This window comes from Ranitomeya variabilis, chromosome 4 (genome assembly GCF_051348905.1).
Source record: "Ranitomeya variabilis isolate aRanVar5 chromosome 4, aRanVar5.hap1, whole genome shotgun sequence".
Lineage (NCBI taxonomy): Eukaryota > Metazoa > Chordata > Amphibia > Anura > Dendrobatidae > Ranitomeya > Ranitomeya variabilis.
In genome coordinates this window covers 532,222,358-532,242,624 of record NC_135235.1, presented here as the reverse complement: position 1 = coordinate 532,242,624, position 20,267 = coordinate 532,222,358, and the positions used below count along the sequence as shown (strand labels likewise).

Here is a 20,267-nt window from a genome sequence, read left to right as displayed (position 1 = left end):
ATTACTGTAAATCACATGTGATGGGTTATTGGGAACGGTACAACCTGTATTATATATAGCACTGATGGCTTTATTATATACTGCCCCAATATCACCATATTCCTGGTAAGAGGTAATAATTGGTATAAAGTGTTGGTTATACAGAGAATATAAAAGCTCAGGAAGAGTTTACAGCTCCGTGTATTCTGTCCATGAGGTGCAGTAGAGCCGGCTGGGTGGCACTGGGGGTAATAGGTGCGCACCACTTTGGTGGAATAGACTCTTGGGAGAAATGATAAAGGGAAATGCGACATCGAGGAAATATGTGATAAGAAACAGAAAAACTAATAAAAATATTAACTTTACAATACAAAAATAATGTAAGTTATAAAATGGGACGATGATGAAACACATAGAGGGATTAATAATCTAATAAATAAACCACTGGAAGTCGCCATGAAGTTCTCTGCCGTTCCTCTGGACTCTAAACTGTCACCCATGATGCCCACATCACAGTGTATAGGGCAGAGCAGGGCCAGGAGCCGCTGCCTGGCAGGAGCCACCTGAGGGTTCCATCACCTCTGACCTCTGGTCACCTGCACACGACCAACTGCCGTTTACTTTCAACTGTCGGCTGAAGTGATTGGACCGAGGTCTACAGGCGGGAAGAGATTACGGAGAATGGCGACTACTGGACGAGGAGAAGAGAGCGAGAAGAGGAGCGAGGAGAAGAGGCGCGAGGAGAAGAGGAAGAGGGAAGAGGACAGCGTGACCGGATTAAAGAAGAAAAGGAGACGAGACAACAGCAGATTGGAGGAGCCAACACCTGGATGCAGCGGAGACCCTGGATCATCCGGCCCCTATGCCAGGCTTAACATCAGCCGCTTCAACATCCACCAGGTCCTAGGTAGAGGCGCCTTTGGCAAAGTAAGGCCTACATATTTGTTATTTGAAATCTGAGATTTTTCATATATCCCCATGTATTGTTCTCTGTTATCAGCCATGTCTTGCTTTGTTATTGCTCATTGTAGTGTCCTTCTGTGAGATGAGGTATAAGACATCACCATAGTTAGAGCTAGTGCTGCTATAACCTGGTATTCTTCTATACTGGAGGGTTCATCTCAGGGGTCACAGCTGTAGAGGGCAGGGGACATTGTTTTTTTCTCCTATCAGGCTGCCATATTGTACATAAATTTGTCTCTGTGTTTTTATTAAATCTAGATAATCAATGATATTTGGACCATACTAATGCCAACTCAATGCCTCTACTAATGCTTACTCTGTTTATTTCCATATGGTAACAGAGGAAAACCCTTTAAAAAGTCATCGTCATTTTAATTTTTATTTCATAAATCAATAGCAAACATGAAAATAAGCAGCTTTGTAATAATTCTAATCAGATAAATCTTCTTTCTCCACCAAGACTGATTTTTCATATTCTATATTCTCAATTTCTGGGTAAACTCTGTATTTAGTGAAGACAGATTGTTACATTACTGAGAGGAGATGACAGTTGGTGCTGATAATATTCTATGTAGTGGAGAGGAGGGGCTAAATGCAAAACTCCTCCCTCCTCCTCCCCCCTCCCTTCTGCATAGAATATTATCAGCACCAACTGTCATCTCCCCTCAGTAATGTAACAATCTGTCTTCACTAAATACAGAGTTTACCCAGGTACATAGAATTTTGAAAATAAAAAATCAGTCCTGGCAGAGAAAGAAGCCGATTTGGCTGATAAAATGTATTACAAAGTTAAATATTTTCATGTGTATTATTGTTTTATGAACTAAATATTAAAATGACGAATATTTATTAAGACCTCTCCATAGCCCATCCATGGAGCAGGTAGTGCATTGTTCTGATAGATAGATCTGCTCCTCTATATGGTCCTGGTCACTAGCAGACTGAGCGATCACTCAGTTTTCTCATGCGCCTTGTGGACTATAAAATCCAGATCCTTCCACCCCTGCAGACACCTTCTAAGTATTCTCCATTTGTGTTTTTCAGGTGGTCCTGGCATCTGTCCCCGGCAGTAACATCAACGTGGCCGTCAAAATGATCACCAAAAGGGACAACGAGGACATCATCTTGAGAGAGCGGCGGATACTCCTGGCGGCCAGACACTGCCCATTCCTGTGCCACCTCTATGCCGCACACCAGTCTCAGATCAGGGCATATTTCATCATGGAGTACCTGTCCGGTGGAGCGTGGAGGATTTGACCAGGATGTGCGGCTGCCTGAACATCGGCAATGTGAGGTGAGAAAGCAGAGAATGTACCTAAAAGAGAACTAAGAGAAAAGGAAAAAACCTGAGGTCGGGGTGCAGCTAGGGGAGCACTGGCAGGGCATATATTTAGGGTGCTGAAAGCAGGAGGTGGGGTGCCATGATATTTGGGGATTGCCAGAGAAGGATTTCATGACATTGATTCTGCACTCTGTTCTCTCCATCAGATTCTACACAGCAGAGATGGTATGTGGCCTCCAGTTCCTCCATGGACACAACATCGTCCACCGGTAAGCAGAACTTTCCTCCTTCTCTCTGTCCCCTTTACAAGCTGTAGATATGGCCCCCGGCTTTCCTGGTGTCCTGCCACCTAGTCTACCATATCTTGTAGTAACCCATTTTCCATCTCTTGTATCACTGGACAGATTTCTTATTTTGTTTTCTTCTTTCATTGCAGTGACATAAAGCCGGATAACATCATGTTGGATGCAGATGGCCACATCCGTATCATCGACCTTGGGCTTGCCCAAGATGGCGTCTCCTCCTCCAAAAACATCTCTGGAGTGACGGGCACTTTCCATTACATGGCCCCTGAGGTGCATCGTAGAAAACGGTATGGCGCAGCAGTGGACTGGTGGAGCCTAGGGATTGTGGTGTCCAGGATGGCAGCAGGGCGATATCCATTTTACAACGGCCCCGTCAAGCAAATGGCTTTCAAATCCATCATCAATGAGAAGCCAAAATTTCCAACTTGGCTTCATGGTGACGTGAAACATCTCATCAAGAAGCTGCTGCGCAAAGACCCTCAGACACGCCTGGGTGTGAGCGGGAACATCAGAGCGCATCCATTCTTTACCACCATCGGCTGGGAGGATCTGGAGGAAAGGAGAGTAGAGCCACCATTTACACCATTCAGGCCAGTTCTGGAGAACCACCATCTGCAGTGGCCGGAGCACACAGTCCTTCACCCTGTGGCCGGATTTACGTACGTGTCACCAAGCTGGACCTGGTAAGTATCTCCTCCTCTGGGGATAACACTCATCAGGTGCTGTTCTCTCATTGTGGTAATCATCATCATCGATCTTACCTTTTTTCACTTTTTCTGACAGTGACTTTATGTTTCTATTTTTCTTAGGTGGATGAAAAGATCTGGACTGTGAAAGAATTCACGACCATCTGGTGAGTGACCGATGTACACACAGGACACCTATTATGTCAATACATTGTATCTGATGTTATATAGCAGAATGGTTCATTATAAAGACCATTCCCCTAATATAACATAAGATCCGGTAGATAGATTTCCTGTCTTCCTCTTATGTCTTGCAGGATGAGCCCGTGCCAACTGCCCAGAACTCCATGCCTCCTGACCCGTGCCTCACGTCTCTGCTGCTGTACGTCACCTCGGCTGCCCTTCAACATCATCTCTCTCTATACCATCTTCATGCCGGACCACTGCCATTGCTGCCCCAGACCCTTGACCTCCTGGGCTGGCATCTAACATCCCTCCAGCCCGAAGATCTTCTACCCCAGGAGCGGCCTGTGCTAAGTTTCCATCTGGTGAGTTCGGGAACAATAGTCGCACCTTTCAGTCCTGGGGCCGCTGAGCAGCAGCATGTAAGGAGCGGCCATTATCCCTGAACTCACCTTAGCACAGGCCTGGTAAGTATCGCACCCATCACACATCACCCACACTACATGGTCAGTGCAGGTCCCCACACTACATCATCAGTACAGGCACACACATAGCACACAGTACATATCAGCACATAGATGTAGGACATAGATCGGCTTCTGATCCTGAGATTTAATCTGATCGCCATATTTGGGGTCAGGAAGGATTTTTTCCCCCTAATATGAGGACAATTGGCCCATTCCTCATAGGGGGTTTTCGCCTTTCTCTGGATCTACACGGCCTTAAATAGGTTTAGTATAATAGATTAATAAGTAGAATCACACACTAGTAGCACAAAAAAAGTTATAATAAAATAAAATGTTCTTACTTTAAAAGAAAAAATAGTTCCTATAAATAATAGTCCAAGTAAAGAAACATATATATTATTTTACATTACAGGTATATTACGCAGGTTAGGTACATTACACAGGTTAGGTATCAGCCTTTGATCTTGGGATTCATTCTGATCGCCATATTTGGGGTCAGGAAGGAATTTTTCCCCCTGATATGAGGATAATTGGCCGATTCCTCACAGGGGGTTTTCGCCTTCCTCTGGATCAACACGGCTGATACATACATTTAGTGTCATAGGTTAATAAGTAAGTGCACACTTTTAGAGCATAAAAAAGATACAAAATAAAATATTATTAGTTGAAAAAATGTTTCCTAATCAAATATAGACATAAATTAGTCCAAACATGCTACCAGATTAGTAGGAAAAAAATAATACAACACATTTTTTTACTTTAATCTCATCGGTTCATTATCAGCTCTTGATCCTGGGATTTATTCTGACCGCCATACTTTATTTGGGGTCAGGATAGAATTTTCCCCCCTGATATGAGGATAATTGGCTGATTCCTCACAGGGGGTTTTCGCCTTCCTCTGGACCAACACGGCCCATAGATAGGTTTAGTAAAATAGAATAAATAAGTAGCTTCTTATGTTTATAATAAAAAATATATAATTTATGTAAAATAATAATATAATATTTTGGATTTACAATAATATAGTCGACACAAATATAAATGTAAATTAGCCGAAAAATAGAAATTATTTTTATATAATAAACATTTATATAATAATAATATAATAATTTTAAATAATATATATTTTTTACATTAAACTTACGTATACACATTAGCTATGAGCCCTTGATCCTGGGATTCATTCTGATCGCCATATTTGGGGTCAGGAAGGAATTTTCCCCCCCTAATATGAGGATAATTGGCCGATTCCTCACAGGGGGTTTTCACCTTCCTCTGGACCAACATGGCCCATAGATAGATTTAGTCTGATAGATGAATAATTTACACATATACATGATATATAATATATAATAACCTCATCTATGAATAAAATCTTCTTTTTACCCCTATACCTTTGTGTTGTCTTTACTCCATTGCTCGGCCATGTAGTCATTATTATACTGCCCCCTATGTCTGGTGGGCGCATACAGCAGTGTCCCCCACACTCCAGGCCTCATGGCCCCAACACATCATGGTGTCAGGATTTCCTTCGTATTTCTCGGGGGAGAGAACCTGCGGCAGCTTCTGAGGCCTCGATAATAATTCCATCCTCAGTGCAAAATGAAGGAAATCCTGACACCATGATGTGTTGGGGCCGTGAGGACTGGAGTTTGGGGATCAATGTCACACATGAGATAAAGCTGGATGAGCCCCGATATCGTTATATCCTGTTGTGTATCCGCTTTTTGGGCTCCCCTGGTGGTTGCTGGTGGTACTGGTGACTTGTTTGCACTTTGCTGCTTCTGTTCACCTGCTTCCATCAGTGTTTGGGAGTTTCCTATTTAGCCTTGCTCTCCAGTCATTTCCTTGCCGGTCATCATTGTAACCAGAGCCTTCGGTTGCATGTTCCTGCTACTAGTCTGCTGATCAGCTAAGTGGACTTTGTCCTTTTGTTTTGTACCTTTTGTCCAGTTTGCAGTTTTTGTAATTCTCTGTAGCTGGAAGCTCTTGCGGGCTGAAATTGCCACTCCTGTGTCATGAGTTGAAACAGGAGTCTTAAAGTAATTTCAGGATGGTTTTTGAAAGGGTTTTCAGTTGACCGTGAAGTCCTCTTTTGTATCCTTCTGCTATCTAGTAAGTGGACCTCTCTTTGCTAAATCTACTTTCATACTGTGTATGTCTTTTCCTCTTAATTCACCGTTATTACATGTGGGGGGCTGCTATCATCTTTTGGGGTATTTCCCTAGAGGTAAGCCAGGTCTGTTTCTTCCTCTACCAGGCATAGTTAGTCCTCCGGCTGGCGCGTGGCATTTAGGAAGCCGTAGGTATGCTCCCTGGCTACTGTTAGTTGTGTGGTAGATTTAGCTCACGGTCAACTCGAGTTTCCATCACCCGAGAGCTCGTTCGTTATTTATATGTTTCTTACGTTCCCTTGCCATTGGGAACCATGACAGTATGACCGGCCAGTGTTAAACTTATTGGCAGAAGAAAGGAGAGAAAAAAGAAGTCTGTAAATTTTTTTTTTTTTTTCTTTTTCGTTTCCCCTATGCTTGCTCCATAGTTGGATCAGTTGTATTTCAGCTCTAATTACTGCCTTTGCCTTTCTCTCCTTATAATCCTTGAATGGCTCTGAGCTCACCTGTTTAAAGATGGATCCTCAGAGTTTGGCTGCAGGTTTAAATAATCTTGCTACGAAGGATCAAAATTTACAAGATTTTGTTATGCATACTCCTATGTCTGAACCTAAAATCCCTACACCAGAGGTGTTTTCCGGAGATAGATCTCGGTTTCTGAATTTCAAATATAATTGTAAATTATTCCTTTCTCTCAGACCTCACTCCTCAGGAGATCCTGTCCAGCAGGTTAAGATTGTAATTTCTTTGCTGCGAGGTGACCCTCAAAATTGGGCATTTTCATTGGCACCAGGGGATCCTGCGTTGCTCAATGTGGATGCGTTTTTCCTGGCTTTAGGGTTGCTTTATGAGGAACCTAATTTGGAGATTCAAGCTGAAAAAGCTTTGATAACCCTATCTCAAGGGCAAGATGAAGCTGAGATATACTGCCAAAAATTTCGTAAATGGTCTGTGCTTACTCAGTGGAATGAGTGCGCCTTAGCGGCAAATTTCAGAGAGAGCCTTTCTGATGCCGTTAAAGATGTTATGGTCGGGTTCCCTGCGCCTACAGGTCTGAATGAGTCCATGACAATGGCAATTCAGATTGATCGGCGTTTGCGGGAGCGCAAACCCGTGCACCATTTGGCGGTATCTTCTGAAGAGACGCCAGAGAAAATGCAATGTGACAGAATTATGTCCAGAAGCGAGCGGCAGAATTATAGGCGTAAAAATGGGTTATGCTTCTATTGTGGTGATTCTGCTCATGTTATATCGGCATGCTCTAAACGTACTAGGAAGGTTGACAAGTCTATTTCAATTGGCACTTTACAGTCCAAATTTATTTTGTCTGTAACCTTGATTTGTTCTTTATCAGTTATTACCATGGATGCCTATGTGGACTCTGGCGCCGCTCTGAGTCTTATGGACTGGTCCTTTGCCAGGCGCTGTGGGTTTGATTTAGAGCCTCTGGAAGTCCCTATACCTCTGAAGGGTATTGATTCTACACCTTTGGCTTGTAATAAACCACATTTCTGGACGCAAGTGACTATGCGTATGACTCCAGACCATCAGGAGGTGATTCGCTTCCTTGTTGTTGTACAATTTACATGATGTTTTGGTGCTTGGATTACCATGGTTACAGGCTCATAACCCAGTCCTTGACTGGAAAGCTATGTCTGTGGTAAGCTGGGGATGTCGGGGGGCTCATGGGGACACTCCTTTGGTGTCCATTTCGTCATCTATTCCATCTGAGATTCCGGCATTTTTGTCTGATTATCGTGATATTTTTGAAGAGCCTAAAATTGGTTCACTCCCTCCTCACAGGGATTGTGATTGCGCCATAGATCTGATTCCTGGCAGTAAATTTCCAAAGGGTCGTTTGTTTAACCTATCTGTACCTGAACATGCTGCTATGCGCGAGTATATTAAGGAGTCCCTGGAAAAGGGACATATTCGTCCTTCTTCATCACCTTTAGGAGCCGGTTTTTTCTTTGTCTCTAAAAAGGATGGCTCTCTGAGGCCTTGTATTGATTATCGATTCCTGAATAAAATTACAGTCAAATATCAGTATCCGTTGCCTTTGCTGACTGATTTGTTTGCTCGCATAAGGGGGGCTAAGTGGTTCTCTACGATTGATCTTCGTGGGGCGTATAATTTGGTGCGAATTAAGCAGGGGGATGAGTGGAAAACCGCATTTAATACGCCTGAGGGCCATTTTGAGTATTTGGTAATGCCTTTCGGCCTTTCTAATGCACCTTCTGTCTTTCAGTCCTTAATGCATGATATTTTCCGTGAATATTTGGATAAATTTATGATTGTGTACTTGGATGATATTTTGATTTTTTCTGATGACTGGGAGTCTCATGTTCAGCAGGTCAGGAGGTTTTTTCAGGTTTTGCGGGAGAATTCGTGTGTAAAGGGTTCAAAGTGTGTTTTTGGGGTTCAAAAAATTTCCTTTTTGGGGTACATTTTTTCCCCTTCTTCTATTGAGATGGACCCTGTCAAGGTTCGGGCTATTTACGACTGGACGCAGCCTACTTCTCTGAAGAGTCTTCAGAAATTCTTGGGCTTTGCTAATTTTTATCGTCGATTTATAGCTGGTTTTTCTGGCGTTGCTAAACCTCTGACGGATTTGACTAAAAAGGGTGCTGATGTGGCCAATTGGTCCCCTGCTGCTGTGGAGGCCTTTCGGGAGCTTAAGCTCCGCTTTTTGTCTGCCCCTGTGTTGCGCCAGCCTGATGTTTCTCTTCCCTTTCAGGTTGAGGTCGATGCTTCCGAGATCGGAGCGGGGGCGGTTTTGTCGCAGAGAAGTTCCGACTGCTCAGTGATGAGACGTTGTGCGTTCTTTTCGCGAAAATTTTCGGTCGCCGAGCGAAACTATGATGTTGGTAATCGGGAGCTTTTAGCCATGAAGTGGGCATTTGAGGAGTGGCGTCATTGGCTTGAGGGTTCCAGACATCAGGTGGTAGTTTTGACTGATCACAAGAATTTAATTTATTTGGAGTCTGCCAGGCGCCTGAATCCTAGACAGGCACGTTGGTCGTTCTTTTCCCGGTTTAATTTTGTGGTCTCGTACTTACCGGTTTCTAGGAATGTGAAGGCAGATGCTCTTTCTAGGAGTTTTGAGCCTGTCTCTCCTGGGAATTCTGAACCTGCTGGTGTCCTTAAGGATGGGGTGGTTTTGTCTGCTGTCTCTCCTGATCTGCGACGTGCTTTGCAAGAATTTCAGGCGGAGAGACCTGATCGTTGTCCGTCTGGTAGACTGTTTGTTCCTGACGATTGGACCACTAGAGTCATCTCGGAAGTTCATTCTTCTACTCTGGCAGGTCATCCGGGAATTTTTGGCACCAGAGATTTGGTGGCTAGATCCTTCTGGTGGCCTTCCCTGTCTCGAGATGTGCGTGTTTTTGTGCAGTCTTGCGATGTGTGTGCTCGGGCCAAGCCTTGTTGTTCTAGGGCTAGTGGGTTGTTGTTGCCCTTGCCTATTCCTAAGAGGCCTTGGACGCACATCTCTATGGACTTTATCTCGGATCTCCGTTTCTCAGAAGATGTCTGTCATCTGGGTGGTGTGTGACCGTTTTTCTAAAATGGTTCATTTGGTGCCATTGCCTAAGTTGCCTTCCTCATCTGAGTTGGTCCCTCTGTTTTTTCAAAATGTGGTTCGCTTGCATGGTATTCCGGAAAACATCGTTTCTGACAGGGGTACCCATTTCGTGTCTAGATTTTGGCGGGCAGTCTGTGCCAGGTTGGGCATTGATTTGTCCTTTTCGTCTGCATTCCATCCTCAGACCAATGGCCAGACGGAGCGAACTAATCAAACTTTGGAGACTTATTTGAGGTGTTTTGTGTCTGCGGATCAGGATGATTGGGTTGCCTTTCTGCCGTTGGCGGAGTTTGCTCTTAATAATCGGGCTAGTTCTGCCACTTTGGTTTCTCCTTTCTTTTGCAATTCAGGGTTTCATCCGCGGTTTTCATCTGGTCAGGTTGAATCTTCGGATTGTCCTGGAGTGGATGCGGTGGTGGATCGGTTGCATCGGATTTGGGGACAAGTGGTGGATAATTTGGAATTGTCCCAGGAGAGGACTCAGCAGTTTGCTAACCGTCGTCGTCGTGTTGGTCCCCACCTTCGCGTTGGGGACTTGGTGTGGTTGTCTTCCCGTTTTGTCCCTATGAGGGTTTCTTCTCCCAAATTTAAGCCTCGGTTCATCGGTCCTTATAGGATTTTGGAGATTCTTAACCCTGTTTCCTTTCGTTTGGACCTCCCGGCATCTTTCGCTATCCATAATGTGTTCCATCGGTCGTTGTTGCGGAGATATGAGGTACCGGTGGTTCCTTCTACTGAACCTCCTGCTCCTGTGCTGGTGGAGGGTGAATTGGAGTACGTCGTAGAGAAGATCTTGGACTCCCGTATTTCCAGACGGAGACTTCAATATCTGGTTAAATGGAAAGGCTATGGTCAGGAAAATAATTCTTGGGTAACTGCCTCTGATGTTCATGCCTCGGATTTGGTTCGTGCCTTTCATAGGGCTCATCCAGATCGCCCTGGCGGTTCTTGTGAGGGTTCGGTGCCCCCTCCTTAAGGGGAGGGTACTGTTGTGTATCCGCTTTTTGGGCTCCCCTGGTGGTTGCTGGTGGTACTGGTGACTTGTTTGCACTTTGCTGCTTCTGTTCACCTGCTTCCATCAGTGTTTGGGAGTTTCCTATTTAGCCTTGCTCTCCAGTCATTTCCTTGCCGGTCATCATTGTAACCAGAGCCTTCGGTTGCATGTTCCTGCTACTAGTCTGCTGATCAGCTAAGTGGACTTTGTCCTTTTGTTTTGTACCTTTTGTCCAGTTTGCAGTTTTTGTAATTCTCTGTAGCTGGTAGCTCTTGCGGGCTGAAATTGCCACTCCTGTGTCATGAGTTGACACAGGAGTCTTAAAGTAATTTCAGGATGGTTTTTGAAAGGGTTTTCAGTTGACCGTGAAGTCCTCTTTTGTATCCTTCTGCTATCTAGTAAGTGGACCTCTCTTTGCTAAATCTACTTTCATACTGTGTATGTCTTTTCCTCTTAATTCACCGTTATTACATGTGGGGGGCTGCTATCATCTTTTGGGGTATTTCCCTAGAGGTAAGCCAGGTCTGTTTCTTCCTCTACCAGGCATAGTTAGTCCTCCGGCTGGCGCGTGGCATTTAGGAAGCCGTAGGTATGCTCCCTGGCTACTGTTAGTTGTGTGGTAGATTTAGCTCACGGTCAACTCGAGTTTCCATCACCCGAGAGCTCGTTCGTTATTTATATGTTTCTTACGTTCCCTTGCCATTGGGAACCATGACAATATCCTATGGGGATAAATCAGGTAATTGCTCTGATTCCTGGGAGCGTCAGGTCCAGAGCAGGAGACTCTGGGGCCTTTCTCCATTTCCGCTAATAAATGAGAACACTGAGACGCTCCATCCTCTATTACCTCAGAACTTCCTAACAGGACAGAGAAGAATGGGTTTCCTATACCAGACCCCCATATCATAGACAGCCAGTCTGATTAGATCCTCCAGAAAAGATTAATGAAGAAGGAGAATCCCCTGCAGAGAGGCGTCCACAGCAAGAGATGTGATAGTAACAGCTTTTGTGTCATTTCCTAGTGATCTGTATCTGGAAATAAAGGATGACAATCAAAATGGCCACCATTATCGCTCCTACAGGGGACATCACTAAGCTTTCATACACCCTGAACAGTACATGGTGTAATGACACATCCCCTCACATTACCACTGTTACAGAGGTGCCATAAAGCTCTCATAGATCCATGGTCAGCATTAGGGGTAGGCAGACTTGGCATCTGCCTAGTACCCTCACTCCTCCAGGGGCCCCCAGCCAGTGGTATACCGTTAATAGCGGCATACCACGCAGCCGCTAATACCGGCACACCATGAGGCCACTATGGGATCTGTGGGTCAGGGGATGCCGATACAGTTGAAAGCAATGATAGAGGAGAGAGCGTCATCTGAAGCTCCCTCTCCCATCATTCCCCTCTATTTCTGATGCAGTGGGTACGCGATGACGTCAATTAATCGCGCACCATGCTATGCCGGGCAGTGGAGCTGCTGAGACGCTCTGCAGCAGCGGGGGAACTAGGAGGAGAGGTGAGTATTGTATTTTTTTTCATATATTAGTGAGTACGTGCAGCCATAATACTGCAGGACAGTTGGGCTACATGATACTCTATGGGGTGGCTGCATTATACACTATGGCAGTATTCCCCAACTCCGGTCCTCAAGAGCCACCAACAGGTCATGTTTTCAGGTTTTCCTTAGTATTGCACAAGTGATGGAATTATTGCCTGTGCAGGTGATGCAATAATTACCTCTTCAATATTAAGGAAATCCTGAAAACATGACCTGTTGGTGGCTCTTGAGGACCAGAGTTGGGGAACACTGCTCTATGGGGTGCCTACATTATACTCTATGTAGTGGCTGCATTATACTCTGAGGGGGGGATGCATTATACTCTGAGGGGGCTCCATCATACTCTATCAATGACTATGACTATGGAGTGCATTATCCTTTATGGGGGCTGCATTACACTCTACCGTACTATGGGGAGTGCATTATACTATATGCACTATATGGAACCTGCATTATACTGTATGGAAGGCTATGGGGAATGCATTATACTATATGAAGAACTATGGGGTGGATTGCACTACATGAAGGACTATGGGGGGTGTATTATACAATATTGAGGACTAAAATTAGTGTACTATACTATTTGGAGGACTGAGGAGTGTATTTGTCACAACTCTGTTGTCGGGTGTCCTGAGACCAGGGGCTCATTCCCTGTCCTTAACACTAGGGGCCCCTAGCTTGCCCTGTTCCCCAGGTTATTTCTGATTATGAAGATGCTGTGGCCACATACCTTGCCTTAGCTCCACCCTCAGTCTGCACCCTTACCGCACGCAGGAAGGAGGTGATTAATAGTGTACTGTAATATACCAACCAGACAAACAAGATAATATGAACAGGGGTAACGAAAAATACCAAACATACAACCCCCCCCCATAGAATATAATACAGCCCACCTCCCCATAGAATATAATGTAGCCCCATCAAAGAGTATGATGCAATCCTCCCTCATAAAATCTAATACAGCCCCCCCATAGAATATAATGTAGCCCCCCATGGAATATAATACAGTCCACCTCCCCATAGAATATAATGTAGCCCCCATAGAATATAATGCAGCCCCCCATAGTATGTAACACAGCCTTCCCCATAGAATATAATGCACCCCCCATAGTATATAACACAGCCTCCCCCATAGAAGATAACGTATAATGTACCCACCTTAGTATACAACACAGCCCACATAGTATACAGCGCAGCCTCATAGTATACAGCGCAGCCTCATGGTATACAGCACACAGCCTCATGGTATACAGCACTGCCTCATAGTATACAGCGCTGCCTCATGTAGCATGGCTAAAGGGTGTGTAGTCGACGGGAGATATGTGTCGCATAGGTGGCTTGTTGCTGTAATGTAGCCTGGAGTATTTCTTTGTTGCACATAACCATGTATATATATGTGTTTCAGGACCTGTGGTGATGTCAGACCACATGGCTAATCATGTGATGGGTTACTGGGTGTGGTTAGCTCTATATAAGACAGGCTAATGCTTAACACAGTGGATATGTGTGGAGGTGCTAGCCTCCAGAGGGTGTTAAGGCTACAGGTCTGAGCCTGAAGGAACGGACAGTTGTTTTTTCCCTTTTGCCTGAGTTAAAGGCTATTTGTTTTTTTTCTGTTTATGCTAACTGGTTTATGAAGCAATAAACCTCTGAACTTTTGTTGGAACCTGCCTCCTAAGTGTCAGCCGTCGCCACCTGAGTGAGTGAAACCCCTACACTCATAGTATACAGCGCAGCCTCATAGTATACAGCGCAGCCTCATGGTATACAGCACAGCCTCATGGTATACAGCACACTGCCTCATAGTATACAGCGCAGCCTCATAGTATACAGCGCAGCCTCATGGTATACAGCACACAGCCTCATGGTATACAGCACACAGCCTCATGGTATACAGTGCAGCCTCATAGTATACAGCACACTGCCTCATAGTATACAGCGCAGCTCTCCCCCCCAGAATGGACCCACAGTCCAGTACTCACTGTTATAGAGTAAAAAAAAAAACAACAACACAGCACACTCCTCACCTCTCCTCATGCCCGCGCTGCTTCCAGTTCCTGCTCCTGCCGGCACACAGTGAGTGCACGGCAGTGTCTGACAGAGGCAGACGGGAGGATGATGGGAGAGGGAGCGTCAGGTGACACTCTCTCCTCCATCATTGCTTTGAACTGTACCGGCAGACGCCGGTATAGTTAAATGTGGCGGGGGAGTCGGCGCTGGCGGGCCCCCTGCCTCACAGGGGCCCCATAGCAGCTGCGTGATGTGCCGCTAGCTGAGGACCCCTGGGGGAGCAAGGACCTAGGCAGCTGCCTGCCCCTAACGCTGGCCCTGCCTGCAGGGGCCCCCTGGAGCCTCCGGGCCCCTGTGCAGCTGCACAGGTTGAACAGGCGGTATGTCCGCCCATGATCTCCCTATACTATGTGTAGACATTTATTATATCTGTTCTATTCTAACCTGTCAGTGTGATTTTACTGTACACCGCACTATTTCTCACAAGTCACACTGTTGGTCCATGTGTAATCCGTACTTTTCTCGCCCCCATAGACTTTCATTGGTGGATTTTTTGCGCAATACGCTGATCTTCTACGCCCGTAAAATACGGCTGAGAAATATACAGCAGATAGGAGCTGCCCCATAGAAAATCATTGGTCCGTGTGCAATGCGTAGTTTTTGCGCCTCTCATACGTCTGTAAAACTCGCTAGTGTGACCCCAGCCTTAGACAGCACAGCACTTTAGAGAAAGGTAGATCAAATGCCATTATGCACACTTCTATACTGCCACCTAGTGATGTAGTAGAGTACTACAAACCTGAAAATTCATAGGTAGCGGCCATGTTTTGGATATGTTGACTGGAATATACAGTATGATCTTGCCTGGGCTGTTTTTAAAGGGGTTGGCCCATCATAACAACTTATCCACATGATAAATGATAAGTTGTTGATGGCTGGATGAAATGAAGCAATAGTAGTGCACAGGGGTGAACATGTTGGACCATAGCTCCATTCAAATAGGAAATTAAATGGATATATAAAAAGTGTAACCCCTTTATTCCTGGTTACGACTACTCATATAGTGACAGTTAGCTAGTTGCTAGTGGTCTTAAACATGGATACTTAAGGGCTTGCAATGCCTGCACATGAGTAAAAAGACATAACAAATCAGACAAACTATACTATTATTTTTGACTGGTGTCTCCCGCATTGAACTGTAAAATATCTGAACTGGTCAACCAAAGTCATCAGTTCCATGCAGCCTGCAAAGGTGTAGCGCCCCCATAGTGCAAGTCCTGACACCCAGCCACTTTCATGTAATGTGCTGGAGCGTAAGAGACAAGTACCTAGCCCACGGCTATCGCCTTGTGCCACGTTACACTTGACATACTCAGCAGGATCAAGTATTGCAGCCAAAAGAGCAAAATAGTGCTGGGAAGACTCAAGTTCCATGAAGTATGGTGACCACTACACAGTCAGGTATGGCGCCAAACACTAGCTTTGTAATGGCGGTTAGTGGCGCATAACAACCAGCCGGTCCCTCCCATCGTGGGCGTAGAAGGAATGAAAGGGCACAAAGAGCTGTCTAGCCCTCCAAAGGTTATGCCTACTGGAGGGGCTCGAAGTGTTACGGTATGTGCACACGTTGCGGATTGGCCTGCGGAATTTTCCGCACATAATCTGCATCTCTTGGCAGAAAACGCAGGCCAAAATGCTTTCGGATTTAATGGGGAATTGATGGATTACTTGCGTATGTATTTCAGATTGTCATACGTTTTTTGATGTGTGGATTTGCCTTACTCAATGTATAGTGAATGGGTGCAGAAACGCTGCGTTTCCGCACAAAAAATTGACATGCTGCGGAAAAAAAACGCAGTGAACAGTAATTCTCAAATTCCCATTGACTATCATTGTTACTGTACTACACTGCGGATTTGATGCAATTCCGCGCGTCCAAAAACGCTGCAGAAACGTATCAATATCCCCAACGTGTGCACACAGCCTAAGGCTAGGTTCACATTGCGTTAGGGCAATCCGTTTAGCGCTAGCGGATTGCGCTAACGCAATGTTTATTTAGGGGCCGCGTTAGGGGTCGCGTTAACGTCCCCACTCGGATCGGGGATCTGCGAGAGCGGGGAACGGACCTCGGGCGTGCCGCGGACGCTGCAAGCAGCGTCCGAGGCGCGCCAACAGAAGAACGGCACATCGCTAGCGCGAGCCGAAAAAGGCACGCGCTAGCGATGCGCTACAGGGAAATTTCACATTGCTGTCAATGGGTGCGCTAACGGACCCGTTGCACGGCATTAATTGCGACATTTTCGCCGTGCAACGCTGTCCGTTAGCGTGCACACATTAACGCAATGTGATCCTAGCCTTAGCCTACAGCGAGAAGTGGCCGCTGCAGTAAAACCAAGTGGAAGGGAAAGGCCCACCCCGTAAGGTGTGACTCAGGAAAATGGGCAGAAAAGATAGAAAACAGAATGGTGAAAGGAAGAGAACCCCAACCAACGAAAAGCAGAGCAATGACGTAGAGAGACAGCGCCGACAGCGCTATTGTTGGTTGGACGTCAAGAAGAGTACAATGCGATACTGTAATCTGGTCCCAGGCAGTAGTTGTGTGAGTGAGCTGCCTTTGCCACGCCAGGGCCAGTTACAGAAAATTGAGTATTGTGGGTGTGGGTGTACGACTTTACTCCTGAATCTGTTGCCTCCACAATCCATTCTTATATACTTGGTGCAGTACCACTCGGTTTTGGTTCGGGGGGGGGGCAAAACTTCTGAGTGGGCCCCTAACCAAGTAACCTTGATTATAACTGGGTGACGCACCTTAATAGTGGAGAACCTCAGCAGATGACCGCGCTGTTACTGAAGATAATCTCTATATAAAGACCAACATTCATATTACTGCCATATGGTCAGTGGTAGATACCAGTGCTACAGAACATGTAAGATTACAGTACAGTTATAGATGGTGTCTATGTCTTTCTGATGGAATCGTTCACTTTTCACGTTTTTTCCATCTGGCCCAGACCGACATGACAACTTCTTCCAGCCACGACTTGTCTGCAGAGAATACAACAAAGACACATTTCACTTCTCATATTCCAGCCCCATCACCATCTATTCCCAACCTGCACAAACTCCTCATCCTACTGATACCCCAATACTGAGCCGCTGCTGCCGTATGTGACCCTATTACTGCACCTGCTGTGTGGTTCTGTGTGCCCTCTAAATTCTAAAGCAACTCTCTAGAATATAGTCCAATGTGCAAGTGCCCTAGAAAATAGTGCCCACGTTCTGTCCCCTAGAAAGTAATAATGCCCTGTGTGCCCCTTTGACAGTCACAGTAACCTAAATTCCCCTATAACAATAAGTGCCCACTTTACATTTAATAATGTCCCAAGTCTCCCCCGTATAGTTCCCCTATACACAGTATGATGCTGTCTTATACACAGTATAATGCCCCTTCACTGTATAGTACCACCCCACAGTATACTGACCCCTTAGTATCCCCCAAACTGATCGCTCCAACACTGTATGATGGCCCCTTCACTGCAATTTCCACACTATATGATGGCCCCCTCACTGTAATCTCCACACTGTATGATGGCCTCCTAGATGGCGTCCATATAGTATAATGCAGTGATTTTCAACCAGTGTTCCACGGCACACTAGTGTGCCGCGACACATGGTCGGGTGTGCCGCGGGGAAAGTTCCCCAAACTATAGTGCCCCCTTTGTTTTGTTCCCCGGCAATGCGCAGCGATGCGCAGTCACGGAATAACACATGCACGAGCTTTGAACGCTCGCGCGACTTAATGACGTCACCGAGGCCGGCACGTCATCCTGAGAGCGGAGAGACTCTCGCATTTGCCCGCCGCCAAGGTAATGCCCGCCAATAATGCTGTGTATAATCATTAACCCCTTCCCGACCCATGACGCCGCGTAGGCGTCATGAAAGTCGGTGCCAATCCGACCCATGATGCCTATGTGGCATCATGGAAAGATCGCGTCCCTGCAGATCGGGTGAAAGGGTTAACTTCAATTTCACCCGATCTGCAGGGACAGGGGGAGTGGTACTTCAGCCCAGGGGGGGTGGCTTCACCCCCCCCGTGGCTTCGATCGCTCTGATTGGCTGTTGAAAGTGAAACAGCCAATCAGAGCGATTTGTAATATTTCACCTATGAAAATGGTGAAATATTACAATCCAGCCATGGCCGATGCTGCAATAGCATCTGCCATGGCTGGAGACCCCGATCTGCCCCCCCCCCCACCGCCACCGATCACCTCCCCAGTCGTCCTTTCTGCCCCGATCTCCTGTCCGCTCCCCTCCTCCCTCCTGTCCGCTCCCCTGGTCCTCCTGTCCACTCCCCCGGTCCTCCGATCCCCCCCCCCGTGTTCCGATCCCACCCCCCCATACTTACCTAGCTCCGATGTCCCTCCCGGTGTCCGGCCGTCTTCTCCATGGGCGCCGCCATCTTGGAAAATGGCGGGCGCATGCGCAGTGCGCCCGCCGAATCTGCCGGCCGGCAGATTCGTTCCTGTACATTTTGGTCGCTGTGATAAGTTCTATCACAGCGATCAAAATAAAACAATTTGTAAATAAACCCCCCCTTTATCACCCCCATAGGTAGGGACAATAATAAAATACAAAAAATATAATTATTTTTGTTTTTCCATTAGGGTTAGGGTTAGGGGTAGGGTTAGGGTTAGGGTTGCACTTAGGGTTAGGGTTGCACTTAGGGTTGCACTTGGGGTTAGGGTTGCACTTACGGCTAGGGTTGCACTTAGGGTTGCACTTAGGGCTAGGGTTGCACTTAGGGCTAGGGTTGCACTTAGGGCTAGGGTTAGAATTAGGGTTAGGGTTAGAATTTAGAATCTATATTATTAACCCCTTAAGCCCCGAGGGTGGTTTGCACGTTAATGACCAGGCCAATTTTTACAATTCTGACCACTGTCCCTTTATGAGGTTATAACTCTGGAACGCTTCAACGGATCTTGGCGATTCTGACATTGTTTTCTCGTGACATATTGTAGTTCATGTTAGTGGTAAAATTTCTTCGATATAACTTGCGTTTATTTGTGAAAAAAACGAATATTTGGCGAAAATTTGGAAAATTTCGCAATTTTCCAACTTTGAATTTTTATGCCCTTAAATCACAGACATATGTCACACAAAATACTTAATAAATAACATTTCCCACATGTCTACTTTACATCAGCACAATTTTGGAACCAAAATTTTTTTTTGTGACGGAGTTATAAGGGTTAAAAGTTGACCAGCAATTTCTCATTTTTACAACACCATTTTTTTTTAGGGACCACATCTCATTTGAAGTCATTTTGACGGGTCTATATGATAGAAAATACCCAAGTGTGACACCATTCTAAAAACTGCACCCCTCAAGGTACTCAAAACCACTTTCAAGAAGTTTATTAACCCTTCAGGTGTTTCACAGGAATTTTTGGAATGTTTAAATAAAAATGAACATTTAACTTTTTTTCACACAAAATTTATTTCAGCTCCAATTTGTTTTATTTTACCAAGGGTAACAGGAGAAAATAGACCCCAAAAGTTGTTGTACAATTTGTCCTGAGTACGCTGATACCCCATATGTGGGGGTAAACCACAGTTTGGGCGCATGGCAGAGCTTGGAAGCAAAGGAGTGCCATTTGACTTTTCAATGCAAAATTGACTGGAATTGAGATGGGACGCCATGTTGCATTTGGAGAGCCCCTGATGTGCCTAAACATTGAAACCTGTTATGGTTCTCAATGGCAAGAGAACATAGCCCAGCAAACATAAGTACTAGCTCTTGGAAGGATGGAAACTAAACTGACCATGAACTAAACCTGCCGCACAACTAACAGTAGCCGGGTAGCGTTGCCTACGTTTTTTTATCCCTAGACGCCCAGCGCCGGCCGGAGAACTAACTAATCCTGGCAGAGGAAAATATAGTCCTGGCTCACCTCTAGAGAAATTTCCCCGATAGGCAGACAGAGGCCCCCACATATATTGGCGGTGATTTTAGATGAAATGACAAACGTAGTATGAAAATAGGTTTAGCAAAATTGAGGTCCGCTTACTAGATAGCAGGAAGACAGAAAGGGCACTTTCATGGTCAGCTGAAAACCCTATCAAAATACCATCCTGA

The 20,267-nt window shown here is 45.6% G+C and overlaps 2 protein-coding genes across 2 annotated transcripts; both read left to right on the top strand.

Moving 5' to 3' along the window:
- The first annotated feature begins 461 nt into the window (after positions 1-461).
- LOC143769123 (protein kinase C-like 1) lies at positions 462-2,230 on the top strand. Its single transcript, XM_077257704.1, has 2 exons — positions 462-906; positions 1,987-2,230. Exons 1-2 carry the CDS (start codon positions 661-663, stop codon positions 2,197-2,199), a joined length of 459 nt encoding a protein of 152 aa, XP_077113819.1. The 5' UTR covers positions 462-660; the 3' UTR covers positions 2,200-2,230.
- An 86-nt stretch (positions 2,231-2,316) lies between these two features.
- LOC143769122 (protein kinase C delta type-like) lies at positions 2,317-4,890 on the top strand. The gene is made up of 4 exons (XM_077257702.1): positions 2,317-2,493; positions 2,661-3,212; positions 3,339-3,382; positions 3,533-4,890. The coding sequence occupies exons 1-3, from the start codon at positions 2,396-2,398 to the stop codon at positions 3,361-3,363; spliced, it is 675 nt and encodes a 224-aa protein (XP_077113817.1). The 5' UTR covers positions 2,317-2,395; the 3' UTR covers positions 3,364-3,382; positions 3,533-4,890.
- The last annotated feature ends 15,377 nt before the right edge of the window (positions 4,891-20,267 follow it).